Source organism: Falco peregrinus, chromosome 8 (assembly GCF_023634155.1).
Source record: "Falco peregrinus isolate bFalPer1 chromosome 8, bFalPer1.pri, whole genome shotgun sequence".
In the NCBI taxonomy this organism is placed as follows: Eukaryota; Metazoa; Chordata; class Aves; order Falconiformes; family Falconidae; genus Falco; species Falco peregrinus.
The window spans coordinates 18,101,043-18,113,257 of NC_073728.1; the positions used below are offsets into that span (position 1 = coordinate 18,101,043).

Sequence of the window (12,215 nt, forward strand, 5' to 3'; positions counted from 1 at the left end):
CATGCTGGCCAATACTCTTGCAAGGCAAGAAATAGTGCTGGAGAAACAACTTGTACAGCTACACTTACAGTGACTGCAGAAGGTAAAACCCCATTTTTACTTCAAAGGGATTCAGTTTGTTGTATACCATACTTTTACGCTGTTACTAATGTTCTTGTTTCACACCTTTTCTTTACCAGCTAATGTTAGCACCTACTGTCTGTAACCCAGCCACTCTCGTTTCTTCTGTTCAAGCTGTAACATTCAGAAATTTGCAGATTTGTATTTTGATACAAGTCAAAAGATTAGGATCGCTTTACTGAAGGCATTCCAATTTTTAAAACAAGTAATTTAGTGATCTTTATAGCATTGACTGAGGTATTTTGTACTATCCTGTAGGGGGCGGGGAAGAAAATACCTCCTTAAACATTTCCATAAGAAGTTTCCCATACTAAAATGGTCAACTTTGGTGAAAGAAGAGACATGGGCATTTGTGTATCAACTGCATGTATAAACTAGCTTAGGCATCACTTGTCATTCATATATGCGAATGGATAATCTTTGTGTCAAGAGAGTAGTGCATCTGGCATGCTGAGTATTCAAATGAAGATCATTCATTTTCATCCTCCATGCTGTTTGGTTTTGTTCAGAGCAGGACCCAGTAAAGTTCTTTAGATACTAATGTTGTTATTTTTGTTACTTGATTACACAGTGCAAGCCCTAGATAGGCAAAGTTCTGGGAAAGATGTAAAAGAGTCTATCCGGTCACAGGCTATATCAGAACTTCATGTTGCTCCTCTCACAAAGAAGAACATTAAAACTTATCAAAAAGAATTTAAATCAATGCAACAACCATCACAGGAATTGGGTGTACAGGTTTTTGAGCACATATCAGAAAATTTGACCATGAAGGCTACATCAGTTGAAGAAATGGAAGCCATGCACACAACAATCCTTTCCCAAACATCTCAGAGCACCAGGATCTCTATGACCTCTGCTCAGGAAATGAAGGATGTCCCTCCAAAGATTCTCTTGCCTCTCAGAGACTTAACTGTGAAATGTGGTGACACTGCTCAGTTCGTATGTGCCTTAGAAAATGAGTTCTCTGAGTATCTTTGGGCCCATGAAGGTGAAAGGATAGAATTGTCTGAAAAACTGAAGATATCACAAAATGGAAGTGTCCTACTGCTCACAGTCCTAAATACTCAGCTGACAGATCAAGGACTGTACAGTTGTACTGTATATAATGATTACGGAGGGACAACAACTGCTGCAATACTAACAGTCAAAGGTGGTTATCTGACTTTTAACATTATGACTTACCTTTTGCACTTCATTATCACTGCCTACAGATCACTTATATTTCCTTTATTGTCAGTAATACTAAGCTCTAGTAAGAATGCTTTCGGGTTTTTCCTCCACATTTACAGCTCTATTCGTAAGTGACACGTGCAGTACCAGGAAGCTGGTATTGTAACTTCATGCTTCTTCCCAGCAAGTCACAGATGTCTGGGGCTTTTTATTCCTCATATCCTTCATGATATGCAGTGAGATGTAAAGCAAAACAGGCTGATAGGAATTCTTATATTTTGAGAATTCCTGGAGTTTAAGGGAGATTATAATGTCAGATAAGCAACGTTAAACTAGATACCTGGTCATTTCAAACTCTGTGCGTCCAACTTGTTTCCAGTAAATCCAAGGTTATAATTCCAAGGTTAGTGATAGGGGTCAATGTACTTGAAAGGACTGATGGGTGCAAGTGTTGTGTTACTGCATTAATGAATTGTATTCTACTTCTACTCTCCTTGAGATATATTTATTTTTGCTAAGACTCCTTACACTTCTTCCTGACCATCAGTGTATTAAAATGTTAGTAGTGTTGCCACTAGTGAAGATGCAAAAATTTATTATCACCACACTGGACAGGTGATTGTATTTCAGGTGAGCTCAAAGGAATCAAGAGCAGAAAACTCAGATGAATAGTGAGGAAGCCGTTGACCCTGTTGATTTTTCTCTTACATGTTGAAGTTTCTTTCTTCACTCTTGAACTATGCAAAGCACTTCACAGTTTTCTGCTGCTACTTTCTAAATTGAGGCTCTACATTAAAAGAAAATATGTGCTTGTATTAGGCATTACCAACCAAGTCTTGGTCCCAAGAAAGTCCTACAGGCTTAACTGGTACCTAGAATTAGCCCAGCAGGAATAGAGCTCTTAAATGTGTAATCACTCATGTTTAATAGTGTTGTTGTAGCACTAATATACTGGACATTCTTTCAGTACTAATTATTGGGGTTTTCCCCCTAAGTATATTTTTTTATTCCTGCAAAACATTGACCTAATCCTTTTCCTAACTTTATTCTTACCTAGCAAATGAAGCACAAGCAAAAGCAGTAACAAAAATTACCCTTGAATCAGATACTAAAAGCTTTAAAGCAGCCAAAGATTGTCAGTTTAAAGCATCTGAAGTTAAGCAAGAATCTTCCAAGAAAACATCGAGCTTGTTTATATCTGCATCACAAAGACCATATGAAACTGAGAAACAAAGAAACAGAGTCTGCTATCCTGATGTTGTGCCATGTGAGGACATCACAGAAACTGATGCTGAAGCACCAGAGTTTCTTGAAACTCTACCTTCAGAAACCACTGTAAAAGAAGGAGATGATGTTTTACTGTCTTGTGTAATGAAAGGTGTGCCTACACCTTGCGTGGTCTGGCTGTGCAATCAGCTAATAGTTGAGGAGTCTGCATTGTGTTCCTTAAAACATGATGGGCCATTGTGCAGTTTAAGATTGTTGAAAGTTGGTCAGAACCACAAGGGTATATACAAGTGCAGAATAGTTAATCCTGCAGGACAAGCCGAGTGCAGCACCCATCTGAGAGTGACAGGTTGGCAACTGCATGTTCCTTCCAAGTATCAATTCCTCATGCATAGCATCATTGCATTCCAGTACATTCATTCCCTGGGAGATGGTAAAGTACGAGAAGCATCTCATTAGTCTGTGGGTTGTTGAATGTATTCTTCAGAGATTTAAGGCATGATAAAGGCATGTTACGTTAGAAACTTTCTCCCACCTTGAAAAAAAGAAAGAAAATCTTAGAGAAAAGTGTACATTGCAAAAAAGTTTGAAAGCATTTGATTAATCTATTCTCAGAATTTATCAAGTGTTTGAATTGTTTGGCATGCGTTTATGTGTATGTATGTGTGAATTTCTATAGATTTGCAAGAGAGATTGGATATTTTTACTACATAAAGTGTTGATTGGTATATTGAGCAACCATAGCTCAAAATTCTTTGTCTTTTTATTTTAGCTCCGGAAAAAATTATTCATGAGAAGCTAGAGGAAGAGTTTGAAATGGAAGTGAAAGGTACAGTCACCAATGATGATACACTGAATAATTAGTACCAGTAATTAGTAACATCGTGAAAAGCTTTTATCTGCTTACATGTAGTGTCTGATGGGGAAAGAAAGACACATTTTAAAGCATATTGGAACATGTTGCATGTTTGTTTTGATATGCAAAGGGTTACCTGCATTATAAAGTTATTTAAGTTTTAAAATATGTTTAAAACTTCAAATTTATAATTTTGCAGCCATATTCTTAACTTTTACTTCATGCTTTGCAGCTGTTCACAGAGCTTTTATTTGTTCTATTTCCTTTTGAATGCATGGAATAGTTTACTTCAGAAGGAAGTCATACAAATCTTAATCATTATTTTTAAATAAGTTAGCTACCTAACAGTTCAGTGGACACTATTGGATGGACGAATGGATGGATGAAGTATACTAGAAAGCATTTGTTGTTTAGGATATATGAAAGCTACACATTCCCATTGATTCCTTGCACTTTTTTTACATACATTAATTCATCATTATACATCTCTTACCCTGGCTTGCAGATAGCATACGTGGTTCATGTTGCTTGCTTTTTTCCCTGTGCATAACACTGTGAAGTTAGTGGCTGTATTAGTTCGAATAAACGCCTTCTCATTTCATGTTAGCTAATTACTTACTTTTTAAAAATATTTTTCAAAATACTTTTTCTCAATTATATAAACATTTAATCTACAAACAGAGGGGTCAGAAAGGGCGTTTATTCTACTGTCTGCAAGTCAGGTAAGATTTTCTTCTTTGCCACCCAAAGACACACAGCTTTTCCAGGCAGCAAAAACATACACGCAGAAGAACGTGTTGTTTTGAAATACATTTTTGCTTGTTCAAGAAGAAATTTCCACAGTCTGAAGAAAGAACAGACAACGAACGATTTTCGTGTCAATCTTTAAAACAGAGCAAGGCATTGCGTTTATTCGAACAAATATGGTGAGTGAATTACTTTTTTTTTCCTGGGTGTGTGATGAAATCTGTTGCATGCCCATTTTTTATTTCAATATATTGCTATTTCATTTTTTTCAATCAGACAGTAGGCAGAGTGTGGTGTGTTGTAACCCAGTCTCCTTCTCTTACAGAGCGGCACAGCGAGGCCAACCTTGAGGGACCTGGGACAGCGGCGATGCTGGCTTGCTCCCAGAACTGTAAACCTACCTTCACACAGGGCCTGAAGTGTAGGTCTGTCATGGAGGGGGACCCTGCACTCTTCTGGTGCAAGCTGGTGGCATGCCCGGCACCCCACATGGCCTGGTTTCACAACAACCGGCCGGTCCACCAGGACTGCCGCAAGGTGATCCGCACTGAGAGTGAGGAGCACACACACCATGCCAGCCTGGAGGTGCGGGATGTGAGGGAGCATGATGCTGGCAGCTACAGGGTATTTGCCATTAACAGTGAGGGCTCAGCTGAGTCCACTGCCTCACTGCTGGTGGCACACAGTAGGGAGCAGCAGGGCCTGGGTTTTGCAGGGAAAGCAGAGTGGATGCAGGAGAGCTGGGAGTGCCTGCTGCAGCAGAGGCAGGAGGACCGGCTGCGAGTGGTGCTCCGCTGCACTGGCTCACCCTTTGACAAGGGGCAGGATGCTGAGCAGTTGCTTGGGGACCTCTCCCCAGCCCGGAGCATGGTACGAACCATCCGTTTCCAGAGGCTGCCACTGGTGGGGCCTCACCGTCCAGGGCTGGCATGTCGTAAGGAGCACAGTGGCACAGTGGCGCATGCTGAGGAGCTGTTGGATGAGGAGACCCGGTGGAAGCTGCAGCGGCTGCGGGAGGCAAAGAGGGCAATGCTGAAAAAGAAGCAGGAATCCCTCGTATCCATGCCCCAGGGGCACCCTCCTGGGAAGCCCAGCCCACCTGAGATGGCTGCGATGATGGAGCGCTCGGAGGCCCTTGCGGTGCAAGTAGTAAAAGGGTACTGCAGGCCCAAGGCTGTAGGGGAGAGGTGGAAGATGCCAGGTGGGCTCCTGGAGCCCTGCCCACCCCTCTTTGTCCAGGAGGTCAAGCCCAAGGAGGCTGTTGAGGGGCACAGATGCACCTTCTCCTGCCTCTTCCATGGCCGTCCACAGCCCACAGTCACTTGGTACAACAACGCCAAGCCCGTGGGGCGCATCCAGGGCACTGCTGTTCACACCACAGAGTGTTGTTCTACACTGACCTTCCCATCCCTGCTCCCACAGCATGGTGGCACTGTCACCTGTGTGATATTCAACCCACTGGGCACAGTCAGCACCTCGGCTGCACTCCATGTGAGGCCGCGGATGCCAGTCCATCAGGTCATGAAGAAGGAGGAGGAAGAAGAAGTGAAGAAGGAGGAAGAAGTGAAGGAGGAAGAAGAAGTGAAGAAGGAGGAGGAAGTGAAGGAGGAAGAAGAAGTGAAGGAGGAGGAGGAGGAAGTGAAGGAGGAAGAAGTAGTGAAGGAGGAGGAGGAGGAAGTGAAGGAGGAAGAAGAAGTGAAGGAGGAGGAGGAGGAAGTGAAGGAGGAAGAAGAAGGGGAGAAAGATAAGGAGGAGGAGGAGGAGGAAGTGGGCCTGGCCTTCACAGCAGAGCAGGGACTTCCAAGTGTAGTTCCAGACTCAGACTCTCTGTCACTGCCTGTGGAAATCAAAATCACTGCCCCCACTCCAACACCAGAGCAAGACACAGAGATGAGAGAGACCACGCGGCCCTCTCCAGACCAGACTGCTCCCACCATAAAGCACAAGTTCAAATTTTCATTTGATGTGGGAAATGAGCCACCCCGTATTGTGGCAGAAGCCCCAGCACACATTCACTGCCATGAAGGGGAGGCAGTGGTATTGGAGTGTGCTGTGTCTGGGCAGCCTCCCCCAGCTGTGGCCTGGTCCCTGAATGGCCAGAGCCTCTCTGCCAGTGAGAGGCTAAAGTTTGAGGAAGGCAAGAATGGTGTGTACCGCTTACACATCCGAGGGGTCTCTGTTGTGGATGCTGGGCTGTATTGTTGTGTGGCCAAGAATGTGGCTGGAACAGTGCAGACTACCTCTAAGCTGACAGTGCAGCCCAGTGCACCCAGGTTGTATAGCAAGGATAGAGATGCTGAGGAATTGCCTGCCATAGGCGATGTTCTGCACCTCCAAGATGTCAGCACACTTGGTAAGGATGAAGAGGAACAGATCACATGCCCCAAGGAGGAGGAAGCCCACGTACCCTGGTCCCTGAGGCTGTCTCCATCTCCTGGTGAACAGTTAGAAGAGGAGTGTGAGAAAAATCCTGACTTCAGGGAAAGAGAGATGGAGGAAACAATGGTGCTGGATATCATGGAGGTTTATGCAAGGCAAGAAATGGGTTATACAGAAGAAAGTGTGAGGGATACAGGTGGTATGTCTGAGATGAGGCAGCACAGGGGAGAAGCTGTCTCTGAGGAACACATCTTGGGAATTGATGCCACTGAGCTGTACCCCAGCATGTCCAAGGAAGAGCATGAACTGGTGGCCAAGGACTCCGGTCACTTTTCAGAGGAGCTGGAGGCTGAAGGAGACAAGATGGTACCACATACAGATACTCTATCCTGGGACATCTTGAAGTCACCATTTATGGAAGTGAAAGGGCAAACACATGCCTCTAAGCAGTCTGCTCTGGCAAGTGAGTGTGAGGATTCACAATTTTTCATTCCTATGTCACCTGTGGTGCAAGGCGGGAGTCATGTTTACGTGGAGGAGAGCAAGGCCCCTGCCTGGGAGGCAATGTCTCCTGATGTGCCTCCTGTAGAAGAGCCAAGTGTGCCTGACCTGCAGAATATCATTACAGGCACACCCACAAAGGAGCAGTTTGGCTTTTATGACTTCTGTACAGAACAGCAGCAGGAGGAACAGGCCAAGGAGCAAGAGAGATCAGTTGATATTGAGCAGGGCATCAAGGTTGATCATCCTTATAAAGAAGAAAAAATTGATGCTAAGGAAGCCACACACTGGGAAATGCACAATGATGGACAAGTACTGCAAGAAACGGAGTCTGATGCAGGCAACTCTTGTTTGGACCTAATTCTCACTCCTGGCATAGAAAACTCAGGTCAGGATTTTACTGAGGAAGTTGAAGTTCACCTAGAAGAAGTGCATTTTAAAGAGCAGCCATTGCCATCTGAGACTGATGAGACCAATATCACATTTGATCTGAAGAAGTTTGCAGAGTCTTTCCCAGCTGCAGCGACTGTGGACACAGAACAGGCACAAACCCCCACAGCTCTGGAGAGTGTGAAGGTAGGAGTGACTGGGCTTGTTTTTGCTGCGCACCAATGTGATGTGCCTGTGGAAGAGATATCTCTGAGTGAGGAGCTGCATCAGAGCTATGGGATGCAGCAGGAGGAGGTCAGTGCCCAGGAAGAAGCACAGCCAAAAGAAGCCAGAAGTGCTGATTTGCAAATCTCTAATGGGGACCGTGGCAGCATCATGGTATCTGCTGAAGAGGGATCTTCTGCTGAAGAAATTAATGAGTCAGAAGTGTGTGTCTGTGGCAAGGATTCACTTGAAGGGCAAACTCACAGTTTTCTGGGGGAGTCGAGAGCAGATTTCCAAAGAGGAGTGCAGGAAACACGTGTGTGGGAGAGTGGGGAGCAACTGGAGACTACAGACTCCCAAAGTGAAAGCTTTATCATTGACTTGAAAAAAGCTGCACATGAAAAGAAACCCCAGGCTGGACATCAGGCTGAAGAGGAAGAAGTTTCTGGGATAGTAAAGGTCTTTGAGACAGGAATGAGCAGCTCCACCTGTGAGGTAGAAAGCACAGATTCTCTTGAGGAGATGGTCAGGGACACCCAACAGGAACTAAACACAACCAAGGGCTTCTCTTTTGGGCGACTCCTGCTTGGTTTGATAATGGATGATCCTGTTGCACAAAAGGAGCAAAGGAAGGATTCTTGGGGCAAGAAGAGGACTCCTACTGAGGAAGCTTCTGAGAACAGCCTGGATGGAAAAGGACTGTTGGAGGATATTTCTGCAGGTCCAGAGCCCAGTGCTGTTCAAACGTCAGAGCTGGAGCCTGACTTGTGCCTAGCCAAGTATTTAAGGTCAACTGGGATGCAGGAAACTCCAGATCTCAAAGGGACAGTTCAGAAGGAGCAGCAAGAGACCATCACTTCACTGGAAGTGGAGGAGGTTACCTTCAACACAGTTTACGACTATTACAACAACCAGCAGGAACTTCTACGGCCCTTCTCTCCTGAGTCGGAAATGTCTATAGAGCTGGAGAGTGGGAGCGGAGAGGAGTCACCTGATTCGGACCGCTTCTACACACCTCCTTCCTCAGTGGAGATCTTTGAAACTGCTTCATCAGCATCCTACCACACACCACTTAGCACGCCTGAGCGCTACTCCACACCATCTGAGGGCTCAGAGTACAGCACACCACCCGAGCGCTACTCCACACCATCTGAAGGCTCAGGGTACAACACGCCACCTGAGCGCTACTCCACACCATCTGAGGGCTCAGGGTACAGCACCCTGTCCGAGCACTACTCCACACCATCTGAAGGCTCAGTGTACAGCACGCCACCTGAGCACCACTCCCCCTCCAAGGGTTCAAAATGCAACACACCCTTGGAGCTCTACTTCACACCTTCCGAGGGACCCTGCTCTGCATCAGGGGACAGCACACCACCAGAGTGCTACTGGACCCCCACTGGGGAGTATATGGATGCCCTGACCATGCTTCCCCTCTGTGAGAGAAGGCAGCAGCCTCCAGACCAGCCACAGGCTGAGGTGTTTAGGACCCCCTGTGAAGCCCTGGAGCCATCAGGCAGGGAGATGCCACCTGCATTCCTCAAGGCATTGAGCAAGAGGAGGCTGTATGAGGGCAGCACGCTGAGCTTTGTGGCTGAGGTGGTGGGTGTGCCCAAGCCAGGGGTGAAGTGGTATCATAATAAATCATTGTTGGAGCTGGATGAGAGAGTGCAGATAGAGCAGGATGGTGACAAATTTTTCCTGGAGATCACTAACATGCAGAAAGCTGATGGAGGACAGTATTTGTGCCATGCAGTGAACATTGTTGGGGAAGCTAAAAGTATCGCCCAGGTGGAAGTTTTGTCTGAAGATGGGCGGTCACTAGCACTGCCACCTCCTGTCACACATCAGCATGTTATACACTTTGACTTGGAGCAAAACACATCTTCAAGGTCACCTTCACCACAGGAAATCCTCCTAGAAGTGGAGCTGGATGAAAATGAGGTGAAGGAGTTTGAGAAGCAGGTCAAAATCATAACCAGTCCTGAATTTAGCCCAGATAAGAAAAGCATGGTGGTTTCCCTGGATGTTCTTCCACTTGCCTTGTTGGAACAAGCTGCAGGCTTGGCCACAGAGGAGAATGAGGATGTAAAAATTGATTTCCAAGTAACTGAAATGCCTCCCCGCTTTGCTGTGCCCTTTGCTGATGTCAAGGTGATAGAAGGCTTGGAAGCAGTGTTTGAATGTGTGGTAACAGGTACTCCTGTGCCAGTAGTGCAGTGGTTCAGAGGCGACGCCTGTGTGACACCTGCCACAGGGAAGTATGTTGTGAGTCAGAAGGAGGGACTTCACACTCTGAAGGTCCAAAATGTAGGTCCTTCTGATGGTGGCTGGTATCGCTGTCGGGCAGTGAATAGGCTGGGAGAAGCAGTGTGCAAAGGCTCCCTTGTAGTCATGGTTCAGCAGGGAGCAAGTGCTAACGTGAGAAGTGAGAGTGTCACGGGCAGTGAACCACACAGGCCCCGGAAGTGTGACATGCTTTTGAGTAAGACTGTGAGCCCAGGTGACCATTCAGAAATAGAGCTGGAGCTTGAGTTTGAGCCGCATGTAGATGACTCAGAGAAAGCAATCCGTCTGCTTGCAGCGACTCAGGAAGACCAGGACGTAGAAGGCAAGAAGTGTGTCAGCGTTAGTTTTGATGTGTTTGCAGAGCCATCCCAAGAGGAACGGGTTGAGTTCAAGGCAGAGGACTCTGAGAGCTGCAGCTTTGAGTTCCAGGTCACAGAAACCCCTCCCAAATTTCTGAGGCTCATTTCTGACTATAGTACATTTGTAGGTGCCTCAGCATGCTTCCAGTGTCTTGTTACTGGTTCCCCCTACCCCAGTGTCCGCTGGTACAAGGATGGGGTGTTGCTGGAGGGGGACAGGTACTGCATGCAGGAAGAGCAGGGGGGCTGTCATAGCCTTACTATTGAAAACTTGATGCAGAATGACAGTGGGCAGTACAAATGTATAGCTACTAACAGGGCAGGGATTGCTGAGACTTGTGCTGTGTTAACATTATACTAAATTTCCATAATTTATTTTAGAGTCTCTTTTGAAACACTAAATGTTTTTATGCTGTTGGTCACTGCAGGTAAAAATGCAGCACTCATTTTAGGGGCATTGTTTTTCATCTCTTTAGGGATGGAAACCACTCTGGGCATATTTCTGGCTCACTTAATTGGGTAATTCAAGTGAGATTTCATCTGTGCGTAGGCTTTGTGCACACTTTCTGCACCGAGGTATATTTCAGGCTTTTTCCAAGCTCCTTACCCATTCTTGTAAAGATATTGTAATTGAAATTCATTTATTTAGGACTGATTTTTTTTTTCATATAGTGTACATATTTCTGTTTGTTTGTAGTAGTGCAATCATTATTGTTTTATGTAGGCTAGAAATTACCTGAAAATGTAGAAACCAATTTTTCTCATAACGTAAAGGAATGGAATACTAACTTCCAGTTGCTGTTTAGTTTGGTTATAGTTAAACTGGTATTCCCCCTTCTCACAATGTTGTGTCAGAACATGTGAGACTCACTGATTCAAATCCTGTGTTTACAGTTTCTATCACTGCAAAATTCTTACATCCATGGGCCTCATTCTACTGACTCATGGAATTAAATGACTTGTTTTTCAAGTCAATAGAAATATGCTGTTGCAAAGAAAAGCAACATAATGGGTAGAAAATGAAAGTTTTGCGTTAGTAGAGACTGGACAGGATTTTTTTCTCTATTACCAAGTAATAAACATGAAAACATATTTTGTACTGTATCTTTAGAAGTTAAAGGGAAAGGAGAGGGAGCATAATAAGTCAATGATGTAACTGTAAATTCATTAAAATAATTTTAGTTGTCCCCGTATTCCAGTGTCATTCATAAAAAATACTTAGTAAAAAGTGAGAGATTTTTATGCAGTATTCTTGTTTCACATTAGAAATAAGTCTATACATTTTCCTCTTTTCTTTTTTAAGTTAGTGACAGTTAAGTGTGCTATGTGTCAAGATGGCCAGAAATAAGTAGAATACATTCAATTAACTGTGGCATTTTCTCAGCAGAAGAGATTTTTATGTTAATGTTCTCAATTTGAGTATATATTTTTGTATTTAAAATAACGATAATATTTAGGAGAAGGAATCAGCACTAGCTGACATAATTAAATCAGAACTAAATCTATCTGACGTAAACGGTAACTTAATTAGGAAAAATATGCTAAAAGTATGAAAATTATTAATTCATGTTTATCAGAAGTTAATTCTCTAATGCATGTGCCAGCTTTCCATTTACCTATATGTCAAGGTGAAACCTTGAGTTCAACAACCCTAAGCAAAAACTAGTTTTGCTTTGATCACACCTGTTCATGAGGATCTTCCCGTTATTTACAGATTATTGTCAGTTGCCTTGCAAACTGCTTTAAGGCACGTGGTGATGTTAAGCATAAAAGAACTATTCCTATAGTACATTCAATTATATTGAATCATATTCCTATTTCTGAGTTTGATGTGTCCTCATGCTGAGGTCAGGATGCCTCAAAAACTCAATAATATTTTAAGACTATCCCATCGCTCATCTGGGATAGTAATTTTTGATCAAATGATTCACTTTGCATAATTGTGTTGCCTGATAAAAACTTAAAATCAGGAG

General features: G+C 44.2%; 1 protein-coding gene across 1 annotated transcript in view; it reads left to right on the forward strand.

The window, feature by feature from the left end:
* The window catches only part of TTN (titin), a 238,731-nt gene that overhangs the window by 35,005 nt on the left and 191,511 nt on the right, over positions 1-12,215 (forward strand). The window contains exon 43 of the mRNA XM_055812704.1: positions 3,290-3,346. Coding sequence (XP_055668679.1) covers positions 3,290-3,346 — 57 coding nt within the window. The remainder of the gene's footprint in view (positions 1-3,289; positions 3,347-12,215) is intronic.